Source organism: Choristoneura fumiferana, chromosome 3 (genome assembly GCF_025370935.1).
Source record: "Choristoneura fumiferana chromosome 3, NRCan_CFum_1, whole genome shotgun sequence".
NCBI classification, from domain to species: Eukaryota; Metazoa; Arthropoda; class Insecta; order Lepidoptera; family Tortricidae; genus Choristoneura; species Choristoneura fumiferana.
Genome location: NC_133474.1, coordinates 11,056,333 through 11,075,435, shown reverse-complemented (window position 1 = coordinate 11,075,435; position 19,103 = coordinate 11,056,333). Strand labels below are relative to the sequence as shown.

General features: G+C 38.9%; 1 protein-coding gene across 2 annotated transcripts in view; it reads right to left on the bottom strand.

Annotated features, from left to right (window-relative positions):
• Window positions 1-18,698, bottom strand: part of tim (timeless) — a 49,667-nt gene extending 30,969 nt beyond the window's left edge. Inside the window, exons 1-2 of one of the 2 annotated variants that reach the window (XM_074085609.1) lie at window positions 18,273-18,698; window positions 160-256 (exon numbers count right to left, since the gene is read on the bottom strand). In XM_074085609.1, the coding sequence (XP_073941710.1) occupies window positions 160-256 (97 nt within the window). In that variant the 5' untranslated portion in view covers window positions 18,273-18,698. Of the gene's footprint in view, window positions 1-159; window positions 257-4,027; window positions 4,051-18,272 lie in introns of those variants that run through there. The other variant, XM_074085610.1, reaches the window with a different exon arrangement.
• Window positions 18,699-19,103: the final 405 nt, after the last annotated feature.

Here is a 19,103-nt window from a genome sequence, read left to right as displayed (position 1 = left end):
ACCTATTTAACATAACCAAGCAACTACTTCTGCTGCTTACTGTACAGTTGTACAACACCTTTTTTTTCTGCGGCAATAAGGCAACAATATAAGGTTAAGTATATTTAAATATTTTCGCAACAACATGTTTATTTAGTTCTATACTAGGGATTTACTCACAGTTGCAACTTTCATTTACATGGTATCCATCAGCATGCATAAACCCGAGGTTGCTAAATGTACTATGGGTCTGTGGACTACGAAGGACCCACTCCATCTGAAACAAGACATCACATATTATGTACATTAGTTCGGCAGGGCAGGTGGTAGGACCTTGTGCAAGGTCCGCCCGGATTGCTACCACCATCTTGCTCGCTAATCCTGCCGTGAAGCAGCAGTGCTTGCACTGTTGTGTTTCGGCTTGGAGAGTAAGACAGCCGGTGAAATTACTGGCACGTGAGGTATCCCATCTTAGGCCTCTAGGTTGGCAACGCGTCTGCAATACCCCTGGTGTTGCAGATGTTTATGGGCGGTGGTGATCTCTTACCATCAGGAGACCCACTTGCTCGTTTGCCATCTAGTAGTATAAAAAAAAAAAAAAAAAAGGGCTACTACGAAACTCGAAGTTCGTGTCGTGCGGTCCCTCTGACACTTATAATATTTAATACGAGATCGAGAGGGACGGTACGATACGAACGTAGAGTTTAGAGTTTCGTAGTAGCCCTTCTGTTTTAGGGCTCACTCAAGGATCTTTGCTTAGTTTATTTTTGATAACATGGGGCACACACACACACGCCTTTTAGCCGCCAATACGTTTACATTCGTACGTGCCCGTATCGCCACCTACACCGAAACTATATGTCATTTTGTCTTAATTACTTATAGGACTGCGGCGAAATGAGCTGGATAATTTTTGTCTTATAATTCAGAAAATGGCGGTTAAAGGGTTAATAATAATTTATGGCTAAATAAATTAATTATTTAAAAACTGATTTTTAAAATTACCTCTTTTTCCCCGACTGCGAAGAAGGAGGGTTATGTGTTTGACGCGTATGTATGTATGTCTATTCCTATGTCCTCTCGTAACTACTCAACGGCTGAACCGATTTTGATAAATGATAATGACTTAATGACGCGAGTGACACTGGGTACATGAAATTCTTAATAAATCAAAATGGCGGATTTTAAGCGCCAAATTGTAAGTTTTCAAAAAATGTTTTTTATTCAAACCTATCGAGTGGGGTATCAAATGAAAGCTAATAATTAGCCCATTCTAAAAATATACGGGTCATAATCGTTTTAATATACCATTTTCACAGAAAAGTGTAAAATAAAACAATAACTTAAAAAAATCAAAAAAAATGACTGCACTGCCTTAAAAAATACTAAAAAGAAGAAAACAAGTCTAGTGGGCTAGAACTTTGTAAAGTAGCTAACTTAAAGTTCAACAGTCGGGACCCATTAGGTAAGAATTTTGAGCGTCACGATTTAAATGAACTTGAAGTTGAGTTGAACTTTAAGTTAGCTACTTAACAAAGTTCTAGCCCACTAGACTTGTTTTCTTCTTTTTAGTATTTTTTAAGGCAGTCGGGTATTTTGTTTTTTTTTTTATTTATTGTTTTATTGGTACTAAGTGAATTCGGGTATCGTTCGTTATGAGAATAGGTCTTTAGATATTGGGTCGTATTAAGTACTGGGGTATTTTGGGTTTGTGGCAAATGGACCCGAAAGATCGCGTACTATTCTACAAATAAAAAAAAAACATTCGAATTGAGAACCTCCTTTTTTGAAGTACACATAATTATACAGTACAAATAATTGATCTTTTTTATTTTGACAGTCATTATAAATACATTTGCACAAAGAAATACAAAATTAACTTTTTTCGATTAAGAGTTACTTTTATAACTGGCGTGGGTTTTTCAAGATTTTTAATTTTACTTAAATTTTAAACTAAAAAAAAAACCTCTAGTGTACTCTATAAACATATTTCCATGCCGTGCCGGCACCTACCTATGTCAGTTTGGTTTTCGTTTATTTGTTAAATCAATTATTGGTCTTTTGAATACCTATTACTACTCGTAATAAAGATTTGTACGCCACCTGGCAAAACATTCACGATATCTGTTTTTGTTTACAAATACATAAAGTAAATAACTGTTTTGGCTCTTTTGTTTAAAACAATACAATACAAAGACTCTTTATTGTACACCAGACATAGTAAGCGATACAGAAAACAGATACACAGAAAAAAATATTACAAGGTGAGCAATAGGCGGCCTTATCGCTTAAGAGCGATCTCTTCCAGGCAACCTTTTTTACAGAAAGAAGTAAGGACTAGTTTACAACAGGTGGTGCATCAAAAGTAGATAAGAAATTTTAAACGTAACAGCAATACATCTACGAATACATACATAATTATATCGTACATATAATATACGTCCAAAATAAATATAGGTAGTGAGATAAACAGCAACAAATAAATAAATAAATTATAATAAGGCTAATAATTACAAGATGACAGATAGTGCTCCTTAAGCATAGATTTAAATAGTGACAAAGACTTTGCGCGTCGTAAGTCAATCGGTAAGGAGTTCCACAACCGAATAGCCTGGACAGTGTAAGAATATACATAGAATTTGGAGTTAGATAGAGGCACGGAAAGGATTTGAAAGTTCTGAGAGCATCGAATAGAAGTTACGTAGCTAAATCGCTCTTTGAGGTAGCGGGGAGTTGCAGGGTTAAAGAGAATGCCGTAAAGAAGGTGAAGAATGTGTTACGGCGAAAGCGGATTGGGAGCCACTTGAGCTGTGATCGAAAATTAGAGACATGATCGAACTTACGTAGACCAAATATAAACCGAATGCATAGATTTTGAATTCGCTCAAGTTTGTTAAGCTGCTCTTCTAAGAGATCGGGATAACAAATGTCAGCATAGTCGAAAATAGGGTGCAGTAAAACGTAAGAGCTGTACGAATAGAAACGTATAAATAAAGTTTGCAGCGCATAAATAACGCTAAAACGGCTGTACGCATTGGGATGAAATTGGGTACGTAGATAGCTGGACGTCTGGAATAACACATAGGCTATTATACTTTTTATCCCGATATTCCCACGGGATAGGGATAAAATCTCGAAATAACAACCGCTGCGCTTAGTTATGATATGAAATTTGGTATGTAAATAATATATTTTACTGGGTATTCTAATTGTAATAAAAAATATTTTTTACGAGTAAATGAAACAACACAACAAATGTTTCGCTAGATGACAAAGTAGATCATCGCTAGATGAGTAAGTAGCAGAACGCTTAAGATGCAACATAATATCGCATCTTCGTTTTTATTTGAATTATTTTTATTGATAGAATAATATAAAAGGTAGGTAGATTAAAATATTTTATTTACATAAATAAAATCCACATATGTACACTCAGGGCAATTAACTCTTGAATCTCCCGCCAGTTACAAATTCGTGTACTGCTCATAATCCTCATAACTGAAGCTGGAGCAAAATATGTTAAAGGTCAAAACCTTTCTTTATGTACTTAAATCATTTTTTTATGGCAATGACTTTAAAAATAGTTCTTTGCGTAAAACTTCCGTCAATTCCAAATCCCAAAATCATCCATGAAAATTGACTACGTTCTATCATATTGATTATATCAGTAAACTAAAGAGGCCTGGATAAAAACACTGTATTTAGCTTGACGTCATACGTCTGTCATCGGCACCAGTTACGCTCCCTTCCCTGCTGATGTATAGCAAACTTGTTTATTTATTAATATTCAGAAAGAATACAAGGAAAGTAAGAAAAAAGGAAGAAAGGAACCATACTCAAAAACTTGAACAATGTTGGCATTTTTTTAAGAAAAAAACAAAAAGCGGTGACTTTAACTGAAAGTAAATCTAAATTCCCTTTTTTAGAACATCCTAAGTGCCCTTTACCAGCAGGTCAAAGCATATCCACAATTTATCTGAAACCCTTTATAAGGCTTCCCACCTAGTTCACTTTTATCAATAGGTAGGTACTAAAGTAAGTAGATTACATTTAAAATTTTCAAAAGCTTGTTGTCTTGAGTAAGTGAGTTCAAGTTTACTTTAACAACAGAACAATGCGACTTCACTAACAAAAGGAAATGTTCAGCAACAACTCAGTCTCAAACTCGTGCTTCGACTTCGTAGGAAAAATATATCGGACACGTGAGTCCCCCCACCGACGCCCGTCGATTAGTAGGCCGCGTGAGTCGCGTGGACCGCGCACGTGCCCGCAGATATTCACCGTTCCGAGCGCCGTCCGTCCACCAATAAACGAAGCGTGCGTGTTACGTATGTACGTCAAAGAGTAGTATACATAATGTACGTCTAGCTACGTCACCCTACCCATACCCACAGTACCCACTATCAGAGATGCTCGGTCGACGACTACTTACTGATACCATTAACCATTTAACTCCACGGCAGTAGAAACTCGTCGCTACATAATGGCAATCCCATTGTCTGTTTTTTTTTAAGCATAAAGCAGATGTACCCAATATGTACCGAATTAGTACCTACTTAAAAAAAATTGTACCTCAATATTATAATCGAGGGTAGAGGGTACAATTAATTGAATTCGGGGTTACTGCAGAGTATCTCTCCAGCAACCCTATAATTAAATTTAAGAAATTCCACATGGATACTTACTTTTTCAAAAAAGAAGAGGCCAAAAATAATTGTACCGCAGTTATTACTTTTAAATAAGTTGGTTATGGCTAGTCACTTAATTGTTGCCAGGACGCCAGCAATTCCATTGCAGCCGACTGCTGGTAGTTACTTACTTAAAAAAAACGTGCCAGATATACGAAACTTTGTACATATAATGGAATTAGGATTATACACATCTAGGTCTTAACGTGGATTCTGGTGCCCGAAATCATACAAAAAAAAAATAGAGTTGAAATTTTGTAACGGAAACTAATATTATACCTAATGCATCCCATTTGCCTAACCACCTTTGCGAAATTGGATAGGTCACATATGTACAGTACAGTCATCCAATTTTATTTGAGCCACTATGGAACCTTATCACTTACCATATGTAATCATTTTTGTAGTAATTATTTACTGTATCTTATTTGTAAATTACATTTTGGCCTCTCCTGAAGTCTCCATTTTACGTTAATTCATATTACAGACACGATATATACCTGGTTTTTTTTTAAACAGTATAGGCTTGCGTTTGGCCAATCACGCCTGATGGAAAGCGAGGATGAGGCTTACGATGGAGCACGCTTGCCTAGTAAATGCTCATTCACCCTAGACTTAAAAGCGGCCTAATTGTAGTGTTCAGGAAACACAGTCGCAGGCAGGGAATTCCACTCTTTTGCTGTGCGGTTGATGAAGGAAGAGCGAAAACGCTTTGTGCGAATTTTGGGAATACTGACAACGTAAGGGTGGAGACCCCGCCTACTTCTGGTCGTTCTGTGGAAGAAAGGAGCAGGTGGAATAAGGTCGTGCAATTCCGAAGCAAATTCTCCGAAATGTAGCCTGTAGTATACCGACAGGGAAGCCACTCTTCTGCGATGACGAAGGCTCTGGCGACAAAAATCCGCGTCGCAGGCGACGCCGATGAGTCTCTTCGCTCGCTGTTCTACCGAATCCAAAGCAGCTAGGTGGCAGCAATACTCCATGCAGGATCGGACTTGAGCTCAGTAAAGACCAATGAGCTGGTCCGTAGTGAAGTATCGCCTAACCTTGGATAGGATAACAAGCTTATTCGCAGCGGTTTTTGCCAAGGATTCGATGTAACTCCCAAAGTTCATTTTAGCTGAGAGGTCTAAACCAAGGAGCTGAAGGTGGTCAGATATTGGTACAGGCAGGCCTCGAAAGGTTGGAGTTAGATTAAATGAACTACGTTTTGCGGAAAATAAACCAGCGTGTTATTTTTCCGCAAAACGTAGTTCATTTAATATTTTTAGAGGCATTAAAGCCGACTAAATTGGCTTCACCCCAATCGGACACTGCCTGAAGAGTTCGGTTTAAGTTACCTATCATAGTCTCCCTGAGAACGTTGGTATCTGAACCACTAGCTCAAACATCGGACAAATATCTTTCCGACACTGTGCTGTCATCGGCGTTTTCAAAAATACCGGGATATACCAACAGGTAATTTATGTGCAGCAAGAATAGAGTGGCAGAAAGCACTGATCCATGAGGAATACATCCATTAATGTCCATAGGACCGATCCTATGGACATTAATGCAGGTGTTCCTCAGGGATCAGTGCTTTCTGCCACTCTATTCTTCGATCGATGATGGCTGTTCGTCCGAACGAACAGCCATCGATCACAACCCTAAAAGACCTACCGCGCAGGAAGTCAGCTATCCAGGTGCAAAAGCCAGCAGGAATCCCATAAGAAGGGAGTTTACCCACAAGTCCATCGTGACAAACCCTATCGAAAGCCTTCGAGACGTCTAGAGAGACAGCAAGTGCCTCTCCGTGCTTCTCAATGGCTTGTCCCCACAATGTCCGTGCTATATGGCCTGCTCACTGCCACTTCAACGAGCTAGTTCGCTTGGCTATGTCGGTGACCCTTGTTCTTCTACGTATCTCCTCATTTCTGATTCGATCCCGTAGAGAAACCCCAAGCATAGCTCTCCATAGCTCGCTGAGCAACTCTGAGCCTATTTATAAGGCATATAGTGAAGCACAACGACTCGGATCCATATGTCATCACTGGCAACACACATTGGTTAAAGACTGTCGTCTTAAGACACTGAGGAATGTTGTACAAAAAAACGTTGCGGAGTTTCCCAAACGCTGCCAATCCGGGTTGGATTCGACGATTGACCTCCTTCTCGAAGTTGGATTTACCTAATTGGACGGTTTGCCCTAGGTATCATACGCGTTAACAACTTCAAGAACCGAATTCTCCACCAAAATAGGGGTAGGCACCACATGGACATTCAACATGACCTTTGTCTTGTCCCTGTTCATTTTGAGGCCCACCCGTTGGGAGACTCGATTGAGGCCTTCGAGCATCGTGCTGAGTTCTTCCATCGACTTTGCCATGACCACCAAGATATCGTCGGAAAACCGAAGGTGAGTGATTCTCTCCATTCAAGAAACTTGAAGGCGTCTTCCAAAGCGGCAGCAAACAGTGTCGAAGATATGACATCTCCCTGTCTTACGCCTCTTTTCAAGGGCATCGCCTTCGAACTCTGTTCCTGTACTGGGACCGACATAGTGGCATTTTTATACAAACACTTCAACACTTCGATATATCTATAGTCGATACGGCATCGTTGGAGAGACTAACACCGCCCACGTTTCGACCGAATCAAAGGCTTTCTCGTAGTCCACAAACGCTAGACATAGCGGCAAGTTATACTCTTCGTTCTTCTGTATGACCTGCCGCACGCAGCGTATGAATGTGGTCTACGGTAGCCTTTTCGGAACCCGGCTTGTTCGGTTGGCTGGAAGTCATCGACCGCGTTTGAGACGATTTACAATGACCCTGGAAAACAGCTTAACATGGCTCAACAGCGAGATGGGCCTTTAGTTCTTCAATAGGGTGTTATCGCCCTTCATGAAGGAAGAACAACAGCATAACGCTCTTGTTCCACGCTTCTGGCGTTGTGCCTTCGAGCAAGACGGAATTAAAGAGCCTCTGAAGGACTTTAAGAGCCGGTGATCCACCCGCCTTCAGAAGCTTTGACGTAATTCCGTTCTCACCCGGCGCCTTGTTGTTCTTAAGCTGTTTCAGGGCCATCCTTATCTCGTACAGGCTGATGTCCGGGATATCTTCTGTACAGTGTCGGGTCAATTTGGCTCTTGGGTCTCGAGTCGCCGCGCTGAAAACAGGCTTATCACTAAGCCGTAGAGCCGTAAGCTCGTAGAGCCGTCCATAGAACTCCTCGATTTCCCTCAACACTTCCGCTTTAGTCCACACTATACTGCCATCATCTCTCTTTAACTTTGTCATTTGGCTTTACCCAATAGACATAGCTCTTGCGAACACTTTAAAGCCTTTATTCCACTCAATCGTATCTTTAACACGAGCGGTGTTAAAGGTACGAATATCGTGTCGCAAGGATTTCGAAATTTGTCTATTCAGCATCATCGGGAGACTGCAGTCGAAGCAAGCGTCGTTCAGCCATAAGGTTATCATACATAACATAACATACATTACATATACTCCGAGAGCTTCCGAGTTCTACTCGTACTGGTTCGGTGAATCTTAAAGAAGAGAAGAAGGAAAAAGGTCCCGTTTAAGTCCAAAACGGGTGGGCAAAATGATATTGGTCCGTGACGTTTCGTGCTTTTTTTAGGGTTTCGTACCCAAAGGGTGCCAACGGAACCCTATTAGGTACTGAGACTCCGCTGTCTGTCTGTCTGTCCGCCTGTCACAGGGCTCTATCTCTTGATCCGTAATAGCTAGGCACTTGAAATTTTCACATATTATGTATTACAGTGGCCGCGACAACAACAAATACTAAAAATAAATAAAGTTACAAATTAAAGGAAGTCGTCATGCAAGAAACGGCCGGTCGCGGTCGTTTCATTCAGCAGTTTTTGATTGCTAGGCTGCCAAGCTGCCTCCGACACACACTACATACACTTCACAAAAGCCAACTTCAATAAAGCACTCAAAGCCGCTGTATTTAATGTTTTTTACACTAAAAAAATGTCCGTTATAGTTCATACTAAGTAACACTATTTGTTTACAAGGTCAAAATTTAAAATCAGGTTAAGATTTATTCACTAATTCATAATAAGTACACGCCGTTCGGCGGTAATTCGCGTTCAGCCACTTTTTTTCCGGCGCATGGCAAGTCTAAAGCGCTATTCAGCCTCCGACAGGGCGACGGCCACATACTTGCACTTAGTGCTTACATTTTGGTGATATGTTTTTATTAACTTGTAATGTAATGAAACTAATTATGATTGTTCAGGTGGAATTAAATAATTTAAATAAAATATTTCAACTTAAATTTGAAGTGGATATCTTCAAACGATTGAGCTGAAATTTTGCATGCATGTATAAATCCGCTGACAATGCAATATTATTATGACGTAGAGCTGATCTGATGATGAAGTTAGTGTTGGCCATAGGAACTCTGTAATAAAACGACACGACCGCATCGATTTTGGCCTCGTTTGATTCGTCTTGACGACTACCTACTTTGGTAACCAGGGGCAAAAAGTACCGCCAACAAAAAAAGCTAGTATAAGATTTTTTTACAAAAAAATATTACTGAACTATTTGCACGGAGTAACATTGTACGGAGGTGCGGAACCCTTCATACGCGAGTAGGGCATGCTATTCGAGTATTCGAGTATTCGTTTTATTCGAGTATTCGCCGCTTTTTAGTATTCGAATACTATACAATTAAGTATTCGAGTTTTACGAGCTTTTCGAATAACTTTATTTTGCTAAAATATGGTAGTAAAATTTGTCGTATGGCTACGCTGAAACGTGCGAGGCAACACTGCGAAACGCCTCCTTTTTAGGGCTTATATTTCGGAGATTTTTTTTTACAAGATTTTTAATAACTTGCAAATTACACGAGTCGCTCGCACTCGCACTTGACCGATTTTTTACATTTTATATAATTTTGTTATAAAAATTAGTCTACAAACTAAACAGTTCTATTTAAATTCTCCGCGCCGAAATCACGCCGCCGCCGCCGATTTTTGACCGGCGCCCGCCGCCGTAGATTTTAGCATCGGCGGCATCGGCGCACACGTCTAGTAAGTACCAGCAGTCAGCCGCAATGGAATTGTTGCAGATGTTTATGGGCGGTGGTGATCTCTTACCATCAGGAGACCCACTTGCTCGTTTGCCAACCAGTCAAATAAAAAAAAAAGAAAAGAAAAAAGCCCTGGGCAACAATTCAGTAATATTACTGGCCATAACCTTATTTAAAGGGCACACAGAGAGCAGGCGCGGGTCGTGCGCGGGCCCGCGACGGGCGTATTTGCATGGTGGTATATGGACGCCTTCACACAGAACGCGGGCGCGGGTCGGGCGCGGGACGGGTCGTGCGCGGGCCCGCGCCCGTCGCCCGTCGTCACAAACAGCGCGCGGGCAAGCAGCAAAATATTCTTAATCGGCTTCCGATCGATGTTTAAATTCTGTGTTCGATCACAGCTGCTTGAGCTACTGTCACAACTGTCAATGTCAGTCCTGTCCTGTGACGTTTGACTGACAACCGTCGCCGCCATTGCCGCCATCTTCGCCGCCATGCTACGAATAATAATTCTCAAGAAACGTAACCGCCAGCAGTTAACGCTTCGATTGTGATTCAATTTGTAGCATTTACGCAAACAAACTAACAGCAATGACAACGTAACACTCATGTCATAGACAAAGCTTGCCAGCGATTGGTCCGCGTAAGAGTCGGCGCCGCCCCCATGCGACAAGCGAGTGGCGATCTTACAATGCGTGGATGGCATTATGCAGAATTACACTAAAATAAGGCTTGTTTACAAATTTATTTTATTATTGGATGTTTTAAATACAACAATAAAAATAAATAATCTTTGTAATTACAATTCAGCAGGTGGTGATAAATCTCAACATAAAATGGTCAAACTGTATGCCGACATAAAAAATTGGCTATTGGTTTGAACTTCAGCATAAAAATTTAAACAAAACTAGAATAGTAGATTGTAAAACAAGAGCATAAAATTAGTCATTTTACCCGAGCTAGTATGGCGAGGGTGAATAGACACTTCGAGGAAATAAAAAAAATACAAACATTGAAGTTGTTCTTTGAAGTCGGTTAAAAATGAGTTTACAGCTAGTATTACACTGCTTTTCACTTCGATTGAGAGGAAATTAAATAGCAACTAGGTTTTATAATTTTTCATGCATTGCTATTTAATTATAAAGTACCTGGGCGTCCGAGCTTTGCTCGGGCTGACACTCTGTAACAAGCCTTTTCCCAGAGATAAGACCAAGCTAGATCGATTTTTCACCTCCGAAAACCCCTATGTTCCAAATTTCATCGAAATTGTTGAAGCAGTTTCTGAGATCCCCAAAAAATATATACGAGAACTGCTCGTTTAAAGGTTAGATTAGATGTTATAGATTTAGATTTATTGATTTATTTTTGATTGATTTTTGAACTTTTTTTGTGGGTGTTGACAGCTGATTAAGAACGCCTTAGATGAAGATTTTAATTTTACTAATGCATACTAGAGCATTTTGTAATACTTAATGCATGATATCATCCTTCATACTAGGAAAAAACATATTTTATTGGGGCACATAAGAGTTATTATACTCATACATACATACATACATATGCATAACACTTTCCAGGGTCGCCAAGTATGGTGTTTTAAATATTTATTTACTTTCATATGAAAGGTGAGCCCTGTGTTTTTCCTATCTGAATGGCTTCTACACCACTTCACACAAAACAACGGCATATTTTTTAAATTGATTAGCGTAAAAAGAATCACCATTCGTGGGTAGATGCTTCTTCTAGAGAAAAGTGTCTAGTGATTTACTCCTTAATAATTTCAAGATTTTAATTAAATTAAGGACTATAAACCTAATAAGAGTGAACTTAAATATAGTGAAAAGGATTGTGCAGTGTTTACAAACATTTTAGTGTTGTGAATGCTTTTTATAATAGTTATTATAACATTTTTAGTTTAAGTGACTTCTGAACTACCCTCATTTAAGTGTCAGGGTTTTATTTTAACACAAAATTGAAGTGTTGTGTTTATAATGGAGGTTGGGGAAGAGGATGAGAAATCCAATGAAATTCCCAATTTGGATTCCATGTCACCGGAAGAAATAAACCAAGTTATTCTGGGATCTGACCTGGAATGGGATGATAATGATGTGGACCCCCAAGTGCCAGGTCGGAAAAGGCTGAGAGGAGAATCCTCGCCAGAAGAGGATGAGACGTATTTAGAAGGCTTTACGGAAGTAATCAGACGGAAAAAGAGGGTAAATCAACGCGACTCTCCATTGAGAGACTCTGCACAAAGACATTCAGCATTGCCGGAAGAGGATGATTCAAATACTTTTGTGGAGGTTTCAGTGAGTAGTAAAGAGGGTCTCCAAAGAAAATAGGGATGGCAAGAATATTGAAAAATAGCAATGTTACTGGTGTACTGAAAGTGACATACAAGAGTCCTTATAAAATTCTAATAAGATTTAAGGACTGTGAGTCAGCTGGCACGCTAATGAAGTGCGCACAGATTATAAATGCAGGCTGGACATGTCGTAAAACAAGTGAAGTGGCATATACATATGGTGTTGTCAAGGATGTTGATCTGGACATAGACGATGACAAAATAAAAGATGAATTTCAATGTGATTTGGAGATCATCAGTGCAAAGAGACTTAATAGAAGAGACAAGGATGGGAAGTGGGTTAGAAGTGAAAAAATACGCTTACAGTTCTCGGGCTCGGACTTGCCTCCATATGTTTTCTCATATGGACTAAGGATGGAAGTCGAGCCATACATTTTTCCTGTTACACAGTGTAGCAAGTGTTGGAAGTTTGGGCACATCAGAAACTTCTGCCCATCAAATAAGCAAATATGCCCAAAATGCGGTGCAGATCATGAAAATTGCGAAACTACGGTGTTTAAATGCACAAATTGCAAAGGTGATCACATGTCTGTGGTTAAAAGTTTGTGTCCAGCTTTCCATAAGGAGAAAAAAATTAGAGAGTTGATGGCTGAGAAAAGATGTACCTATAAAGTAGCTCTCTTAAAAATTCGGCAAGCATTTGAATCTGAGGAATCTACATCTGGCAAAAAAAGTTGGGAAAATGAGGAGAGTTCAGAAAGTAATACTCCCCAGCCTCAAGCCAAAACGTTTGCAGATGCTCTAAAGAAAAACCAAGAAAATAAAACTGTAAATGAAAACAAACCAGCGAGCAGGAAAACTCCCAAAGGAAATGAGAATACTAAAAAACGACAACATAAAAATAATGAAGGGTGTTCGTCACAGCAAGGAGAGAATAACGCTCCTGTCCATGGGAACCATGAGAAAGACAAAAACGATGAATATGATGATGAACCAAAAAAGCAAAAGGATACAGGATTATTTAGACGATTTTTAAACAAATTGAAGGAGATTATTTTGGCTAAGGAGGATTGGGGAGAAAAAATTCAAATGATTGTTAAGTACATTGTTGAAGAAGTGAAATTATTGTTTAAGGAATTTATGAATGTTGACGCGCTGCTGAGTCTTTTTAATTTCACCTGGGATGGCTCTTCAATGTAATATAGAAACATTAAACATTATCCAATGGAATGCACACAGCATTAAAGCAAAGCTAAAGGAGTTGGAAAACATTCTTATACAGGATAAGATACATTTAGGTTTTATATGTGAAACCTGGTTGTCCAAGGATGATTGTGTTAAGTTAAGTAACTACAACATATTGAGATTGGATAGAGATGATGGTTACGGTGGTGTGTGTGTCCTCTACCACAAATCTATTAAGTTGAGACCTTATACCTTTGTTACTCCTAACCCTATTCTGGAGATACTGGTTGTGACAGTGGACAATGTTAGTGGTCTTAAAATATTATTTCCATTTACTGCCCAAACTCACAAAGTGTTAGCCAGAGCGATTGGGATGGCTTATTTGAAATATTTGATAAAGAGACAATAATATTGGGAGACATGAACGCACACCACTTGTTATGGTCATATAAAACCGATTGTAAGGGAGAAAAGCTGTATAAAGCAATGTTTGAGAATAATTTCGTATGCCTTAACAATGGTACCCACACCAGAATTACAATAGTTGATGGACAGCCGCAAGAATCTTCTCCAGATGTCACATTTGTATCAACTGACCTTTCATTGAAATGCACATGGATGGTTACCAACGAGAACTTAGGCAGTGATCACTTGATTATTAGGTTAAAAGTGGGATACGAAAAATCTACAGTGCCTATTTTGAAAAGAAACTATAAAAAGGCGAATTGGAAAGAGTTTAAGAATAAATTAAATTCCGTTTTCAATCAGCAGCAACTGTCACTAAATGTACAGGAAAGTTATGATAAGTTTTTAAAAAGCATTACAGATGCAGCTGATGAAACAATACCTTGGATCAAAATATCGCAAGACCCTACTAACAAATTTTCTCCCAAGCCTTATTGGTCTGCAGAAATCTCAGAATCAGTAGCACAGAGACGATTGGCTCTTAAAAATTTCAGGAAAAATCCCACTCCTGACAATCTTAGCACATTGCAAACGAGGATATCACGTAGTCAACAGTTAATAAGAAGAGAAAGTGCTAAAGCTTGGAGACAGTTTTGCAGTGATATAGACACCGAGACTTCGCCTTCGGAAATGTGGAGGAAGATGGGGTGGATGAAGGGTAAAAAGTCGGCAGGCAGCGCTATTGATCCTGCTAAGGCTACTGAATTGCTCCAGTCACTAACACCAGACTCCGTCGAAGAGCTTCAACCAACATTAGTTGATAGTTTTAACCCAATTCTGGAAAAGAAGATCACTATGGCAGAGTTAATGAATTCACTAAAACGTAAAGATTCTGCCCCAGGCGCTGATAATGTATCTTATTCCATGATTTATAATTTGCCGACATCTGGTAAGGCAATGCTTTTGTATATATATAATTTAGTTTTAGCAACGGGGGCAGTCCCAGACCAGTGGCGCCATATTAAAGTTGTACCAGTACCGAAACCTGGTCGAGACTCAGATTCGGCATCTTCATTGAGACCTATTTCTTTAATATCATGTTCCTGCAAAATTTTTCATTACATCCTTATGAAAAGAATAGAGTGGCATGTTGAACACCAAAGCCTGCTGTCAGACTCTACTATTGGATTTAGAAGGGCTCGTTCTTGTTACGATAATCTGGTAAGATTGCTCACCACTGTACAGTTAGGTTTTTCAAGGAAAGCGGCCGTTGTAGCCTGTTTCCTTGACATCGAAAATGCGTATAATAATGTTAACGTGCACTTTCTGGTGAGGATGTTGGAGAGAATTGGGGTTGGAAAAAGGATTTGCCAATACATTTGGAACTTTTTATCAAGGCGAAAACTTCAGGTTACTGGGCTGAATGGCAACAATATGAGATATACCAGTGTGGGGCTTGCTCAAGGTGACCCATTATCTCCATTACTTTTTAACATCGCCACCATGAATATATGTAAAAATATTTCAAGTGTGCATATATCCCAATATGCTGACGATTTTGTTCTGTATGCAATGATAGATGGTAGAAACTTATTATCCACTGTTAATAATATTGAAACAAGTTTGGAGTTAGTTATAGAAATGCTAAAGGATATAGGTTTGTCAGTATCTGAAAAGAAAACAAATTTATGTATATTTAGCAGATGTAGGCAAAAGTTTCAGAACATACAAGTAAGAATAAATGATAATCCATTAAAAGCAGTAGCTAAAGTTAAATATCTTGGCATGTGGTTGGATACCTCTCTTCGATGGGGCTTACATATTAAGGAGATTTGTGGGAAAGCTTATAAATATTTAAATATATTAAAAATTCTATCAGGAGGCTCTTGGGGTGTCCATCCAATACACCTCAGGCGTCTTTATATTTCACTAATAAGAAGCAGAATAGATTATGGTAGTTTTTTATTTGGCTCTTGTGCAAATACTCATTTAAGAAAATTAAACCTCTTACAAAATCGAGCTCTCCGAATATGTGGAAGTTTTATCCGTAGTACACCCATACATGTGATGGAGAATGAACTCTGCCTACCGCCTCTCTCCATACGTAGGCAATGGCTGGCATCCAGGTACTGGTTGGGAGTTTGTTCGAGATCACATGATAAGGTATCTGACCTTCTGGAACAGCTATCCGTACAATGTGATCAGAGTTATTGGAATAATAAAGTTAAGCCAGTACTAGTCACAGTCCACAATTTGTTTAAGGATGTGGATATGCACCAGAGCCCGATATTGGACATGTTTTCTGTGGACATTTGGACATCGTATATTGACATTCATTCTTGTATTAAGTGTGATGTAGATGAGATTAATTTACCAAAAAGAAATGTACCATGTGACTTGCTTAAGCAGAGTGTTATTAAAATGTTGGAGGAAAAATATGAAGGATTTTATAAATTGTATACGGATGGGTCCAAAGGCAAGGGTGTTGGTGCTGCATTTTTGATCCTCAGTCAAATAATTCAAAACTAATTAAATTGCACAACGAGATTTGTATTATGAGAGCTGAACTGGTAGCCCTGCATGAAGCCCTTTCTTATGCTGTAGATTTGGAAAGAAATAAAATAATTATCCTAACTGACTCCAGGAGTGCACTTCAACACCTGGCTCGGTGTGTCTCGGGCTCCCGAGGTATGCCGATAGCCTACAATATCCTAAAAATCATACACAGGTTGCACTCCAACTGTGTCCAAATCGTGTTGCAATGGATCCCATCTCATGTGGGTTTAGCTGGTAATGAGCAAGCTGATAGTTTAGCTAACATAGCAGTTTCAAGAGGGGTTGAGATTGGATGTAAACCTTATGGTACAGAATTGATGTATTTAGCCAAGGCAAAGTGTAATGAACAATGGCAAATAGTGTTTAACAAAGTATCTGAAACAAAGGGCATTTGGTATAGTACTATTCAAAACAAAGTGTACAAGGTACCCTGGTTTGATTGTGCCAGCCTTCCCAGGGAATTACTTGTGCTTGCATTTCGTGTGCGATCTGGTCACATTCCACTAAATTATTTCCTAAATTTGATGAGAGTTGTACAATCACCCTTGTGTTTAGGTTGTAATAAGACTGAAGACCTCCTTCATTTTCTTCTGGAATGTGATCAGAATAAGGATACCAGAAACCGGTATCTGGATGGTATGGATCTGTGGAATGGAAGTGTAAATGTGATTCTGAGTCATCCACTTTCAGAAGAAGCGATGCGGATTTACAAGTTCATCAGACGGGCCTTTGCATCCAGAGACTAGGTTTCTGCACAAGAGAGTGTAACATGTATCTGAGGCCCCCCATGAGGCTGGCATAGTCACATTTAGTGTACTGAAGCCTCGTTAAAATATAAGATTAAAAAAAAAAAAAAAAAGAATCACAAACTTAATCGAAACTTTTCACAGAGCAACTGCACGACTTAAGTTTTACGGCCGAACCGAACTGGCGCGACGCGCGGTGGGTATTTTAAGCCCCGCCCGCCGCGGTAAGTATTCCTTGGAATGATTTTTCGGGCTTAGTTACGCTTCTAGAGAATTATTATTCGTAGCCGCTGCCGCCATGTTCATGTCATTGCCGCAGGGCTACTACGAAACTCGAAACTCGAAGTCCGTGTGGTGCAGTCCCTCTTACACTTATACTATTTAATACGAGAGCGAGAGGGTCGGTAAGAGGGACGGCCAAAACAAAATGGCGGCAAAAAAATTGTATACCTCCAATTTGCCCACCCTGTAGTGTAAAACGTAATAACAGTTTCTTATTAGAAGGTACCTGCAGCATTGCTCCTTCAAACCATAACCTATGCAGCAATTTCATTTAAATTTTGGGATTTTACTAAATTCCCTTGGATGGGAGTAACCAAAAATTACATAGTGGATTTAAACACACCATGCCAATGAAGATTTTGACATTTTTACCGAATCTCATAGGAATACTGGGACAAAAACTCGCCTATCTGGGCCAATCAACTATTTTACCGACACTTTCGTACTTCCAACAAGATATTTCACGGTTTAATAGGTTGAACTTACGCAGGATGGCATGTATTCATGTACACCATCTATTAAATTACAGAAAAAACAAGTTTACTTACAAAAATCTGCAATTATTTTAAAAATGACGCGGACAGATTAGTGTCAGTAAAAAAGTTGATTGGCCCATCTACGTGTTATTTCAGACGTCCAACTATCTACATGCCAAATTCTATGCAAATCCCTCCAGCCATATTGGCATGAAGAAGTAACAAGCATACTCAAGAGTTGACTGGTAGAGATCCCTTAAAGGGATAGGTCCGCCTTTGTACAAGTATCCCAAAGTTTGTCAATTGTAATTTGTTTAATTTCTTTTGTATAATAAAGAGTTTCCATACAAACATACATACATACACATATGCTCACAAATATTTGCATTTTTAGTAGTACAGAACTTTTATCTTAATTTGTTAGAAATAAATCAATAAATGATCAGTCAATATATTAATTGCATTTCAAAACGCCCATGCATACATTCCTTTTTAATGTGAAAACGTTGGTTAAATTATTTTTGGAATTTCCTGATGCATGCTGCACACAGTTACAAATACTTACAAATTAATTTCTTATCTAAACATGATAAAAATAAATTACCTTTAGATTTTAAAATTCCTTCCTCTACAGCAAAACGGGACCCGAGGATATAGCAAAACTTGATTAGCGATTAACAGTATTGAATTTCATTGTTACTCGGATCACGATCACGTCCTTGAAGAACTACTTTCGAATATCAGAACTCAACTTAATGAACTGCAACAGTATTGCACTGAACACCATTCAAGTATTGTCCATGTATCATACGTAAGTAAATAAATTAAAATTGGGTTTTTTGCACACTGAAAAGTCAGTAAGTCAGTTTACCGCATGACCATCCCTTTCTGAGACACATCCAAGTCTGTTTGACAACTCAGTCTCACCTCACGGACCCGCTCAACAAAATTCAACAAATCAACAATTTAAACAATATTCTATGTTGTGATAAAACAACTGTCTGTTACACTGACGTCTTAAGCAAGCATGCGCAAAACAAGCAATGTTGCCATAACCTCAACCAAGAAATCTGTATTACAAATTACACAGTATAATCTGTAGGTATGAGATCAATAACAAAATTTGTTTAGTTTTAATTTATTATGTGTAATCGTGGTATTGTCAACGGCAGTAGTGTATAGAAATGCTGAATCGTTCAATTTAGAGTTCCTGGTACAAGGGAACGCCAATGTCGTGACAAATATACACATCTTTTTTCCATCCCGCGTAGTAGAACTAACTACTCTAAAAACATGTTAATCAAGCGTGCATGTAAAGTTTACATTGTAAACTATAACAATAGTAAAAACTTATAGATATAAACATATTCAAAAATACAAAAGGCTCCTAAAAAATGTTTTAAGACGAACATTAGTTTATGTAAGTACTTAACTT